General features: G+C 42.1%; 1 protein-coding gene across 7 annotated transcripts in view; it reads left to right on the top strand.

Moving 5' to 3' along the window:
* Positions 1-13,543, top strand: part of ADGRL3 (adhesion G protein-coupled receptor L3) — a 480,889-nt gene that overhangs the window by 422,813 nt on the left and 44,533 nt on the right. For all 7 annotated transcript variants that reach the window (XM_056489462.1, XM_056489463.1, XM_056489464.1 and 4 more), the window contains 2 exons: positions 1,731-1,797; positions 3,285-3,376. In XM_056489462.1, coding sequence (XP_056345437.1) covers positions 1,731-1,797; positions 3,285-3,376 — 159 coding nt within the window. The remainder of the gene's footprint in view (positions 1-1,730; positions 1,798-3,284; positions 3,377-13,543) is intronic.

The raw sequence follows: 13,543 nt of genomic DNA on the forward strand, positions 1-13,543 counted from the left end.
CATAAACAGCAGTTACTCATTTTTCCTGAGGGGGATGGGGTAGGTATAAAGTCTGAAATGCCGTGTAAATATGTGAGCTGCTGCTATGCGGACATCCTAGTTTAGAAATGGGGAGGGGGAGCACTTTATACAGGGACTTCATTATCCTTGAAACCTCTCTTCCTTTGTCAAATCTAGTTGCAGTTGGGCGACATTTCAGATGTTATTATGGGTGATACACAGATGTCATGATCACATAAACCTTTTCCTATAGGGAATCAGACTCAAATAGTTTCAAGTCACTCATGCTGTTCCATTACCAGCTGCATCTAAATCACCTTGAACTTCAGCAGCCACGGAGGAAACAAGATTTCCCAGCAATCGCTCTGGAAGCCTCTGTTTGCCTCTCCCTTTAAGATTTTGATGCTATCACATGGAGATTCTGGATGAGCAGCTGCAGAGGCAGTTCAGGAACGACAGTCGGAAGTGACAGTATTTTAATTTGTGACAAACAGCGTTATGAGTGTGTGTATATATATCAATACATCTCCAACACTGATGAGACCTGAAATTTATATGGTCAGAGAGGGAAGCGAGAAGGTTTCTCTGCATATTTGAATTTATTCATATATTGGTTTCTCCCAGTCACTGAGGTTCAGGGTATGTTTTATTCTCTTGTCAGGCATCTCCTGCTGATCATCTCCCATGGGGCTGCTGGCATGGACCTTTCTGCCTGTTGCAAAGTCCATTGGAAAGGAAAAAACATTAGGCACTTACACTAGAGCTGTCATTTGTGAGAACTGCTATCTCCACCACCATGATAAATTCATATATACAGTTCCTGTCACTTGCCTAATCATGCAGTTCCATCGATGTTTAGGATAAGAGTGGTTTTATGCTTTCTCAGTCCTTTGTGTATAAGCGGAACTGTGATTTGCAGCATTGCAAAGACGTCGAGATATTATTATTTTAAACATCATGTGAAACTTTCTTGGAATTTACATTCGTCTGTCTTGTAACGAGTCACTTCCATTTTATCTTCCTGTCGCCTGGAATGAACTAGGAATGGAAATGTAATTTCCCAGGGGCCTTAAAAAATGTGGGGAGTATTAAATGCGGTTGAAATTAAGCGATTAATAATTTAGTTTTAGGCCATGAATCAACTTCTTGTGATAGCGCAGACCATATGCAACCCTGGAAACATTAGTGGAAACAAAACACTCAGGAGGTTCAGGGAAATAAAACACTTTAAAGGGGAGGTTTCTGAACCTAATTAAACCCCAGCCTTCTGTTACCCAGTTCATACTTCCTATTTGCACCAAAGTTTCTCTGATGTACTTTCTGGAGAAATGTCATCTCGCTTGACAGCTGACAGACAGCTTGCATTGCATCAGAGCTGCAGAGCAAAGAGGAGCACAAAGCAAAGAAGCAGCTCTGTGGATGTTCATCAGACCCTTCCCTAAACAAACCCAGGGTTTAAGGAGTTTTTCCGACAGATGCAGAAAGCCTTAGCAAACAGGCCTTGTGCCATGTTCTCCCTGCTTCCTCTAGAGGTAATTATCTTACTCCATCAATAGCGCTGTCAGAAATTGGGCACATAATTCAGCATTTAAATGAACAAGCAATGTAATATTTCCTGTCTCCCACCGGCGTGTTTTGCAGCTCACATTCTTCTCTGTCACTCTCTCACTCTTGATGTATGTCCTGGGTGCAGTCCTTGAATGCCTTCTTTCCCCTGTGTTTCATTACAGATGTTGGCTCCGACTTGACACCTACTTCATTTGGAGCTTTATAGGACCGGCGACCTTGATAATTATGGTAAGAACTCCTAATTAACTACTCCATCTCTCAGGTCAAGAAATAAAACTTTTGCTGTCCCTTTTCTCTTTATCTTTAATTTACACAGATTAATTTGAGGAAGGCATGTTCTTCTTTGACCCCACCTGGCATAGCAATTAGACCCTCATTATGAGGGAGCTCTTGGCATTGCAAAATACTTGATCAAAATGGACCAGGGAGCTTCAGAACAGGCAATTGCAGAGTTTAGTTTCTACCACTGGACATTTAGAAGTGCCAAACTGTTTTGATGCCACTCACTGCTCACACCCTTTTTGAATTTCAGAGTGAAGTTTTGCATTGATAATTTAAAAACAAAACAAACCAAAAAACAAAAAAAAAAAAAAAAAACAAAAAAAAAAAAAAAAAAACAAAACAAAACACAAAACAACAACAAACACACCAAAAAAAAAAAAAAAAACGGGAATATGTGAGGGGGGGATGAAGAAAAATCCAAACTGGAAAAGAAGTTTGAGGGCTTTTCCTAACCAGCTGAAGTAGAAACTTGTGCGACTTCATGTTTAGCACATTTCCAGTATATCAGCTAGCACAGCAACAAGGTAGAGAACCCAACTTTAGAGACAGCTGGAGTTTTCTTATACTTTAATCACTACAATATGGCTTAAATAAACCATCCTTTGTTTTGACTAGACTACAGTTTGGCTAGCACAGAAAACCAGGCGCTCTCACCTCAATGCAGACATTGTCTCTGCTTCTTCTGCTTCTCCTGCGACTTGGGAGCCATTTCAGCAGCCTTCCACATCAGGAAAGGGGCCATGCCACCAACTACAGCTATTGGGGTTTTTTTCCCTTAAGCAATTAATTCCTAAAAAGATATCTTCCCTTTTTGATTATGTCTCAAATCCTAGGCTGGGATTTTGGGAAACTCCTTTCCAGGAATTGGTTGCCCTGTGAACACTGAGGCATGAAAACACCATCCCATCTTTTACAGAACAAATCAAACCATTTTTTCTTTTTGTTTTTCAACTTTACATTGGGCTAAGCATCAGTTGTGATTTCCCTGCCCATCTGCCCCATTACAATGTGTTTAAAAGATGTATTCACAGAAAAAGATGATTTTATGTTTCATTGCAATGGGGGTGGCTAAGTAAGATGCTTGGAGTGACTTTTCACAACTATACACCTCTCAGACACAGAAAAGTCCTTACAGCAAGTATTTTTAATTTTTCATAATGCTGTTTGAAGCACTGCAGTTGAGGCTAGAACCAGCCTTGTATCACAGGGCCACAGCTCTAGTAAGGCTGTGGCATCACCAGTCCTGTAATCTACAGGCCAGGTCACTTTATAAAGTGTTTAGAAATTTTCTGCGATTCAGTCACTATTAAGCTGGACTGTGAGCTAATTTCCTACAGTAACCCATCTGTTACAGAGAAGGAGCTGACTCTCCCCATCATGTGCTGTGTCACATAATCCTTTTTTTCTTTTTTTTTCTTCCTCCTCCATTGCAGCTTAATGTCATCTTCCTTGGGATTGCTCTCTATAAAATGTTTCATCATACTGCCATACTGAAACCTGAATCTGGATGTCTTGACAATATCAAGTAAGTGGTTTTTCTCTGCCTGTTTCTGTCTTTTGCTGTTTATTCCCTCATGCCTCTGAGGAGTGAAACAGGGGAACCAGCTCTGCCAGCAGCATTGCTAACCAGGGATAATACCTTGGGCTATGGCACTGCAGAGTGCTTTCTAAAAGATACCAAGTGGCTGATGATGAAGCACTATACTGGAATTTGGCTGCCATTGTTGGCATTTTCCATTCAATTTTTGCAAAGCTACATTTTCTGTCCTTGAAGCAGGTAACCTTCTCGTCCATGTGAAGGAAATTGTGCCCAATAATTACCAGCTAATTATTGCAGTCTCTACAGGGAAGGTGTTGAAAATGTTGATTATTACTACTTCTGTGTGCTCTGAGGGCGGCTGCCTTACTTGTTTTCTGTTTATTTTGGCCCCTGACAGATTCCATGACCCAAATTCTCCCCCAGAGTCTGATTGCTTTCAGCAAAGTTATTGAGGATTTGCCTGGAGGTGCCCACATCAGCGGGTGGATGTGCTTGCCAGCCAAAGCATGTTTTGTCCTTGTACTGGGTTAACATCTGAGCCTGGGCATCTTACTGTCTAGCAAGCTGCTTCATTATATTGATAGAGTATTAGTCTCTGTCAGTGCCTGTTTATTCAACTACCTCTGGCTTTAATTACTCTCTTCAAAAACACAAGCGAGATTTCAGGTGCAGTGCATTATAAGATGGGGAGCCTGCTAATTAATAAAACCATCTAATGAGATTCAGGAGGAGGAAATTGTTGGGAGTCAGCACTTTACTGCTCATCCAGGAAAGGAGAGCATGGTGCAGCATGGTTTGAAGTGGGTTCTGCTCTCTCTTTCGTGGTAGGAAAGGGAGAAGAGACGTAAGGGGAGCTCGCTAGAGGATGTGTGAATTGCACATTTGCAAGGCTGTGGTTCTTACTTCTGAGCCACTCTTGCACGTACAGCTTTCATTTAAACCAGGTCAGGGCTCCCCTGAAAACTTTCTCAGCAGGCAAGGCTTGCAGTGCCATTGGTGTGCCACAACCTGATGTGGTCCTTTGGGTGAAGTTTCTTAGGTGCAGCTTCTCCCTCGAGGGCTGGGAGGAAAGGGAACTGGAGTCTGCACCAATGCAGGAGACCCCAGTGAGCTCAGAAACCCTCAGGGCCCTCGTTCACCCAGGTTGTGGGGAGTCTGCTCTGCAGGGAGCCTCAATTTCTCTTGCCACCACTCTGCTGTAAAATGAAATTAGAGGAGCGATCCCTCCTGGATGTCCAGGATTGATCCCAGAAAGGTGGTCTGTCATTTGGTCTTGGATAGGGCATTAAAGGCATGGTACATTTAATAACATTTATTAATATGGCTACTTGTCATGCATGCTAAGGCACTGCTCACTGTGAACTGTCTGAGCTTACCCACACAGAATCGTCTTAGAGTATGACATTTAAATTAAAAACTGGGAAGAAAAACACAACAAACCCCTTATAATTAAAGCAGAAATAATAAATGCCGACTGAATAATCTTCTTGAGCTAATCTCTAGTATCTTTGTTTAAAATGCCAGGAATTTATACAACCAGTTGCATCAATTATAATGTCATTGTAAAATATTTTATAGGTTCTTTGGCAGATGAGTGTTTATTCCTCGTTTGACTTCATTAAAACGTTTTGAAAACACAGGCAATTAAAATACTTTTAAGTATGTTGCTGATACTCTTCCAAATGTGTTGCTTCATTACAAATTACTTTTTATGCTTGAGAAAATAAGAGCAACATAACAAACTCGGGAAGACCCCAGGCTCACTCTAGGAAGTTTATCAAACCAAGCATTTCAGAACAGACTTGATTGTAATTTCTGAATACCTAAGCAGGACATCATTAATTCTCTAAATTCAAGACATGTGTTGTCTCAGTGTTGGATGTGCTTGAGTTAGGAGGAAGTGCAGCTTTGTAACAGAGAGGGGAATTCACCTTGGAGGGAGGTTTCCTAGGGAAGCAAGGGGCTTGCAATCCCTAGAAGATTTTTCATTAAGATCATAGTTTTATTCTAGATACAATCACAGTCATTGGCTCTAAATCAGTTGCAAAATGTAAATGTGTTGCAGCAGCCACAGAACACATTATTTCACAGGGAACCACAAAGATCCTGTCTGAGCTTCCCTCTCTGGGTCTACAGGGTTAGTAAAAAGGCACCCAGGTCCCAGAGCCTTGTGTCTTGCTGTATCAGTTTATATTTAATGAAAAAAACCAAACTAAGGGTCTGCATTGGAGGGCCCCTTGCTGCCATCTGCATGTGACAGCTTTACAGCACATGGAGAGCTGAATGAGAGTTTGTTCTCCCAGCTCATTTCCTAGCATTACTCTGTGTTAGGCTGTGCTGAAGCTCTCGCAACATAAATCCTGAGCGCCTTTAACAACAGCAAAATACTTGATTCCCTATGGCAATGTAAAAATAAAGGCCATAAAATATTTTAATAGGCTGTTAATAAGCGCCCCTGCAATCTGGTTCTTGCCTATGTCACTTTAAAGGTTAGAAATACATTATGAAGTATAGAAAATAGAGAGCCAAATAACTCCACTTAAATTAATGAACTTGATAAGGGATCAGGTGTCACCTGGGATACCTTTAATTACTGCACCAACAGAAAAGCCATTCAAAGGGCAGTGCCTGAACCAGATGTTGTGTGGCTGATAGATTTGTAGGTACTGTGCAAAGTTGTAAAAATAAACTTCCCTAACCTTCAGGAACAGTCCCTGGATTATTGTACCAGCATGGGAGATTCTGACATTCCTGTGGTGGGGCACTGGTTACCCAGGGGTTGCCCAGCAAGAGATTTGATGAGTACAGAGCAGGTTTATTTTTGTCCTTGTTAGCTTTTCTGGCTTAGCCCAGCACTTTCAAGAGGGAAGTAGGGTAACCACGTATGTGGGTCCTTCCACCTGTGCCAGTGGCATCCTCCCTATATGACAGGTTGGTACTGAGCCGATTCACTGGGTTGTGCCCACTGACACAGCAAGATTTGTGCTCTAGTCCTGCTTTTGAGGCATGTAGCCATGAATCTGTGTATGTGAGATATGCTCTTCAGAGCTGCAAGAGTTTCTGTGCCTGCCACTGATGCCAAGAAGACACTGGCTTCCATTTCATAAGAGTTACCATCCCCAAAAGTAGCATGCTTTTACCTAGGCCCTTATGAAAGAGTTCTGTTTGGTGTCTTCCTTCAGTATATTTACATAGATATTTTAAGGATTCATCCAGAGTGGGGATCTTTTCTGCCCAGGTGAGCAGAGATGGACAGAGAGGAGTATTGTTTAGTCCTCGGCAGCTCTGCCCACATCACACGTATCTCATCTGAGGCTAAAAGTGGGATGTAAAGGGCACACAGAAAGGCTCTTGAGCACAGACTAATCTACTGTCAACAAATGTACCCAGGAAGGTGTTGTTTTGGAAGATTGATTCCCCCAGCCCTTAGGAGCTTGCAGGGAATCACATCTTCCAAGCCAGGGACTACGTAAGCTTTTTGGATGGCGAAAGCCTGCTGTGCTGCTTGCACCTGTAGCCTATGAGGTGGAGGCTGTAGGCGTATCAGCACAGTATTGATGCACTCTTGCTGGCAGATGGCTCCTCATGAGGATGTGTTACCAGCTGGAATTCTTTAGAGCAGCTGTGAGGCTGTTTTACCGGAGTTTGCTGCTGTGTGGAGTGATTTCTGGAGCCGAGCGGCTCAGAGTCTCTCCTCCGTGCTTTCCATTGTGCCAGGAAGATGTTAGATGTGCAAATTGCCTCAGACTGTCGCACACAAGACTACCCTGAATCTTTTTCATATTCACATTCCTGTAGGAAGCCTTATGTGACAAGGGAAAATACATTATATGTGAATAGTCCAGCATGGTTCCATCCATCCATCAGCTCCTTTCCAGGTGGTCAGCCGTGTACTGTGGCAGCTTGCACACCAGGTTTCCATCCAGCCCATGCCAGATGCTCCAGCACAACAAACCATCCACCTTTCCAGATGCTTAACCACCATTCTCTGTGCAAAACAGGGTTTCAGAGAAAGCCCCTCCTCAAGTGCCTTTGCATTGTGTGGCAGTGCAGTTCTGCTTGTTTGCAGCCATTTAAATACTGCTCATTCAAATCATTGTGGTTATAGTGAAGGGAAAGAAAGAGGAGCTACACTGATGGTAATCCAGATGTGCACTTGAGGATATCTAGTGATATCTGAGCTCTTGTCCTTGCTGCAAGCTCTCATTGCGCACTGTGTGGGGTTCATTAGTTAACAACATGGAAAACTGCTGGAAAATTGGGAGGGGAGAGCAGTCATTTAGCTAACAAAAGGCCCGTCCTACAAGCAGATTAAGAGGGTTCATCAGGTGCAGCTGCTGCACCTGAAGTTACAGTGGAGTTTTCCAAACGGCTGGGGGGGAGAGGATCTCTCTCAGCAGAGACCAGAAGCCATCATTTTCTCTTCCTTACAGACAAAACCTTTCCTTTGAAGTTCCCACGGGCATCCATCCCTTCTCTCCCTGGTGCTGCTGTGGTTGAGTCTGTCAGTGTTTCCCCAGGCCAGACCAGACTTCCTGACATTCTTCTGTGCTGCAGTATGTGGCAATGAGATTTTATTTTGTTTACTTTGGAGGAGCAACACGTCAGCTGTAGCTGCCAAGCGCAGTTGCAGACCCACGAGAAAGAACGCAAGAGGCAAAGGGCTTTGCCAGTTTGTTTCCCTTTTTGTCCAGTTTTACTGTGTTGTTGTTTTAGTCAGGGTATAGCTTGGGTTGTGCCATAGGCCACCTGGATGCTCTTTAGAAAGCACAACATGTGGGGACCCCTTCAAAGAGTGTGAGGCTGTAGTCCTGGGTTTGTTGGAAAAACCCAGTGCAGCAGAAACTCACCTGAAAGTCATTCTGGAAATTTAATTTTCTTTCCTTCAGGCAGGGAGGCCTGGGGTCTTAGCTGGGAGCACCTTTTGTTGCTGAAGAGGCACTGTTAATTAGGGACCTTGAGATAGTTTAATCCTGGCATTAATCACTGCAGTTCTGCTGCAGTTTTCTTCCTCTTGTGGAAACCTGCTCCCATCTCATCTTCCACAATGGAAGAATAAGCCCTATATCAAAACCATGACATTCCCTAGAAAAAACATGTATTTATTCTGAGCACACAGAAGATAATGTTTTTAGGCATTGTGACTGGATTCACAAGAACACATGCTGAAATCCCATTAACAGGGATGAAGCAGCAATGTCCAGCATTGCAGCCTTAAGAAATCAATCCTCAAATGACCAAAATGAGCCTTCCTCAGCTTGCTAGCTGCCATGGAAATTTCAAATGGTCCACCACAGCTAAAGGCACAAAGCCCTGGTGTAATGACTAAATAAAAATATATGTGTTCTCTCAAGTATCTGAGTAGAAACAAAACTCACACCATACTCCTCTGTTTTGTATTTTTTTCCCATAGAAGTCTCTTGCTCAAAGGCTTGCAAGAAATAAATCTAAGAATGCACAACTTAACAGCCAAAAGTAGGAGCCAAATGTAAAGATTTAACCTCGATTATTACTATATAAAACCTTGCAAAGCCCAGTCTGGGCTCTTTCAGGGAGTCTGGCCCAGGTTGTGGGAGGTGAAGGATGGGGAGCACCAAGCACAAAACTGAGAAGCCCCTTTTGAAGATGTGCCTCTTTTAAAACTGTTGCCATAGCTCGCTCTCCCCATATGTTGTATGGGTGTAAGTGATTATCTGCTCATTTTCGTGCTTCAACATATGTATTTTATTTAAAGAGACATGACTAATCCCAGCCCCCAGATTAGCTTGTTGTTTCAGTCCTGTGGGTTTGCTTAAGTCATAAAAAAAATCCTGAGTTAGGTAGAAAATTGAAAACAAAGGTTAAATAGAACTTCCAAAAATCATCTGCAGAAATGTTTAAATTAAATCCTTGATACAACACAGCGGTATTGTGCTGGCAGGAACAGAGGTTTACCAGTCTAGTTTTATTTACTCAGCTGATTGAAATGCAGAAAAAAGTAAACATCCTGGGTTTGGTGCAGTGGGGAATGAGTTAGACTTCTGAAAATGCAAGGTTTTTTTTTTTTCTCCTTTGATATGAAGAGCTTACATTACCAGTGAAGAACAATAATTTGTAGCAGGTATGCTTTTACTAATGGAAGATTAATTTGTGCTTTGTTCTAGCCATTTTAGAAACAAAACAAAGTAGGAGACAATAAGGATTATTTCAGCTTTTTCTGTGGAGATTTAAGATTCTCTGTTGGTTTCCATATCTTCTTTCTTTAATCACAAAATGCTACAACTTGGAAGTAGCTTGTGATAACAAAGTGTTTAGTTGAATGTGTTTAGGTGCAAAGGGTCCATTCCTTTAACTTCAGAGAATAAAGGCTGAGAGTCTGGCAACATGAACACTCCCTGTTAGGAGCAGTGGGCATGGAGAGGAAGTTTTCATGCACCCATGTCCTGGCTGGATATTACCTGTAACTAAAATAAAACAGTGCCTGAACAGAGAGAGCTGTCTTTAAAGATTTTCATACAGCCCTACTAACAATACAGAAATATTAACTGAGTGGGCTGCTCAGGAAGAGGGCATTGAAAAATCTCTCCTTCCCACCCAACTGTGTTATATGCAGCATTTTTGGACTCCTCTGACTTTGAGGACAGCGGGCTCAGAGCACAGCAGCTCCAGGGATGGCTTCTGGAAAGGAATCATCCATGGATTCCTGTTACAGGAGAGAAAATCTGATCCTAGGGAGCCAAAAGGGCTCCCGAGCCAGTGTTTGGGTCTGTGTAAACTTGGATGAGAAATAAGTGTGTTTAAACAGTGCTTGGAACATGCACACAGCACATTCTCTGTCACCAAAAATCTTAACAGGAGTGTTTTGCAATGATAACCAAATGATCTGGGGAATTTGGAAAATGAGGAATAGCTTCTTTCTCTTTTCAAAGCCTGCCCCTCCACAAATTTCAGATATTAGCCATGGAGTACTGAGCTGGTCATTAGAAACTTCTTCCCTCATTTTCATTGTCCCAGAGCTCAGGCCGTGATCTGTGTGCTTTATATAGCCTTTAGAGAGAGTCCTGTGTCTTCACAGCCTGATGGCCATAGAATCATAGATTTGTAGAATATCTTGAGGATCACTGAAGTCCAGCTCCTGGTCCTACACAGGAGAGCACTCAAAAGGCATTTTCCAAAGGCTTCTTGAGCTCTGTCAGGGTTGGGCTGTGGCTGCTTCCCTTGGGGAGCCTGTTCCAGTGCCTAGCTCCTCTCTGTGTGAAGAACCTTTTCCTAATATCCAATCTAAACCTCCCCTGACACAACTTCTGGCTATTCCCTTGGGTCCTGTCACTGGTCACTGCAGAGAAAGATCAGTGCCTCTCTCTCCTCTTCCCCTCATGAGGAAGCTACAACTGCAGTTGTGAGGTCTCTCCTCAGCCCCCTCTTCATCAAGCTGAGCAAGCCAAAAGTTCTCTTGGCTCTCCCTGGATCCTGTGTGAGAAAGCACCATGCTTTTTAGTCCCCTGGTTAACTCAGTGCTGCTCCTGTATAGCCTTCATCTGCATCTCTGCATGAGTAAACTTCAACAGGCAGCCTAAAGAAAACCCAGACAAACCACTCGGAGTTGGCACAAAATTAATTATGTACAAGCTTCCTACCAAGAAAAGGTATGGCACATTAATGTTTTGCCTGAGGGTTGAGTTTATGAGCACCTCAGAGAACAGAAGCCCTACCAGTGCTGGAAAAACATCTGAGAGTGTGCTTTTGTCTGCGTGCCTTTTTCCCACAGAGATGTTGATGGCAGCATCTGATTTCATTTGTTGCAATCTGCTGCTGTTTGAGTTTTTCACAGGAGGGTTTGCTTGATATCTGATTGTTTTGGTTTGGGGTTTTGGTTGTTTACCTATGTTTTTGTGATGGTTGTGTTATTGTTGAATGGTGATTGTAAAGCACTAATCTTCCCACTGACAGGTGTCGTCCTTTCTGAATCTAAAAAAAAAAATAAAAAAATCAATCAGCGGTTATTGATTTGACAGAGTCTCCTGGAAGATATTAAATACCTACAATCTTTCTGTGAACCCATAAATCATGATTATTGTTTTAAAAGGCCATACATTTTAAGCACTTTGTCTGCAAGCCCTGCTGGAGCTATTTGGAAAATACAAATGTGTCTAAAGGCTTTGCTGAATCCATATAGTGTGGAAACAATTAGATACGTGGTTGCACATCAGTGTGGCTTGAATAATTGTGCCATGTCTTTGCAAAGTTAGGAGGAAGGAAATAAACAGGGTAAGCAGTTCTGAGGGTAATTAATTACTTACGGAAAATGAGATGAACTTGACAGAATTGCTCTTTCCAATTGCAATAATTAAGGACAAGTCTGAGAAAGCAGGACATGACTTCCCTGGGTGAGTTGAGCAGAAAGGGATGATGCTCTGCCTTTGGCAGAAAAGTCCAGCCACTGGTTGCCCCAAATCATGGGCTCAGGCATCACATAGGTCCAAGGAAAGGTTTAGCTTCATTTATCTGAATAATATTTACAGATCTACTGGTGAGAATCAAAAGTGGCTGCGGCTCTCAATATATATAAAATTACCCTTATGCCAGGTGGTAAAGCCCCAGCCTTTACAGGTCTCCAGAGCATGTGAAGGCAGGAGTTTCTCCTGCAGATGAGGCTGTGGCAGGCTGAGATCACTGACCCCCGAGATGGTTACAGATGTCTTGGGGGGACTTGCCACCCACTGTCAAAGGCAGAAGCAGAGCCAGAAGATGAGACTGGTAAATGATGACTTGGAAGGCTGTGTGATGAACACCAGCAGCCTAAGGAAGGAGATTAGGAAGCCATTTGGCTTCATGCCATCCAGGTGGTAACTTTGTCACGAAATGCGAAGGCAAAATCCTTTAAGCACTCTTTTATTGCTTGCTATTGATTTTTCTCGAGGTGAAGATGCTCCTTCACTAATTAACGATGAGCCCGTTTGCTTTATGAGGGGAGTGCTGGACTTTCCAGCTCCTTCGATAAATCAATCTTTTCTAATCCTTGAAATACAAAAATAAAAAAAAAAAAAGAAAGCAAAACATCCCTACTACTTCATATGGGCAGGCAGTGGGGAGACACAATAGCACACTTTATTTTGTGTTTCCCTCCTGCTTGCCTGCAGGAAACATCTGCCTCTCTGCTTTATTTGCACCATGTTACAATTAATTCCATGGGTCTTTCTGAATGCTTTTGAGGGGGCACATCATCCATCTGTTTTTATTTGGGTTTCATCACCCCTAACAGCTACTAAAGGTCCTGTATACTCAGTTTGGTGTTTTTCCTTGCTATCCAAACAGTTATTTTGGGGCCCAACACATCAGTCCATGTACTTACTGAGCCTTTTCCTGCTATCACAGAGATGAGGAAATACTTGGAATCGTCAAAAGAGTGATGAATCCAAGTTAAGTAAAGTTAAACCATAAAGAGTTGTATAAAATTACAATATGTAAAGTCAATTAGTTATGTAAGGTTTTATTAAAGGCCTAGGTTTACTCTAAATGTGGCTCAAAACTACACTTTGGTAAATTAAATTTTTAAAAAAGCAGCTCTTTTCAAAATATAAGAAGAAGACCAGCCATTATTCTTTTTAAATGAGACCTGAATAGCTGCTTTTTGATAACAGGCTTCCTCTGTTCAGCAGCATTTTAGAACCAATCTTCATGTGAAGGTAAATTCTGGACTTACTTTTCCTGCTGCAGAAGAAAAAGTGAAAGCTTTAACATTTCACATATTGCTAATCTAGGTACATGAAAGTCATTTGCTTCATGTAGTATAAGCTGGAGATTGTCTGCAACTGTTTTGGGCTGTCCATGTGTATCCCAGCAATTTGGTCTCCTCATGACAAAAAGGTATTTCTTGGGGTTTTAAAAGGATAGGCAGTGCAAAAGGGGCTCCTGAGTTTAGGATTAATTTTTTTTTAAGCATCTAAACAAGGATATAAGCAAAATTTAACAACTTTTTTTAAAAAGTATTGGTCTGGAAATACCACAGGAATATAGAAAGTAATGTGAACAGTCTTTTCTCATCACTGAAGGAGAAGGTACTCTGGGAAATTGAAAGACATCTAACTTAAATAAGATTTTGAAAGAGTTTTACATGATGTGTAATTAACCTTAAGGAGTCTTTGCCCCAAGGTAAAGTCAGGGCTTTTTTAA

The sequence above is a fragment of the Oenanthe melanoleuca genome, chromosome 4, assembly GCF_029582105.1.
Source record: "Oenanthe melanoleuca isolate GR-GAL-2019-014 chromosome 4, OMel1.0, whole genome shotgun sequence".
Taxonomy (NCBI): Eukaryota; Metazoa; Chordata; class Aves; order Passeriformes; family Muscicapidae; genus Oenanthe; species Oenanthe melanoleuca.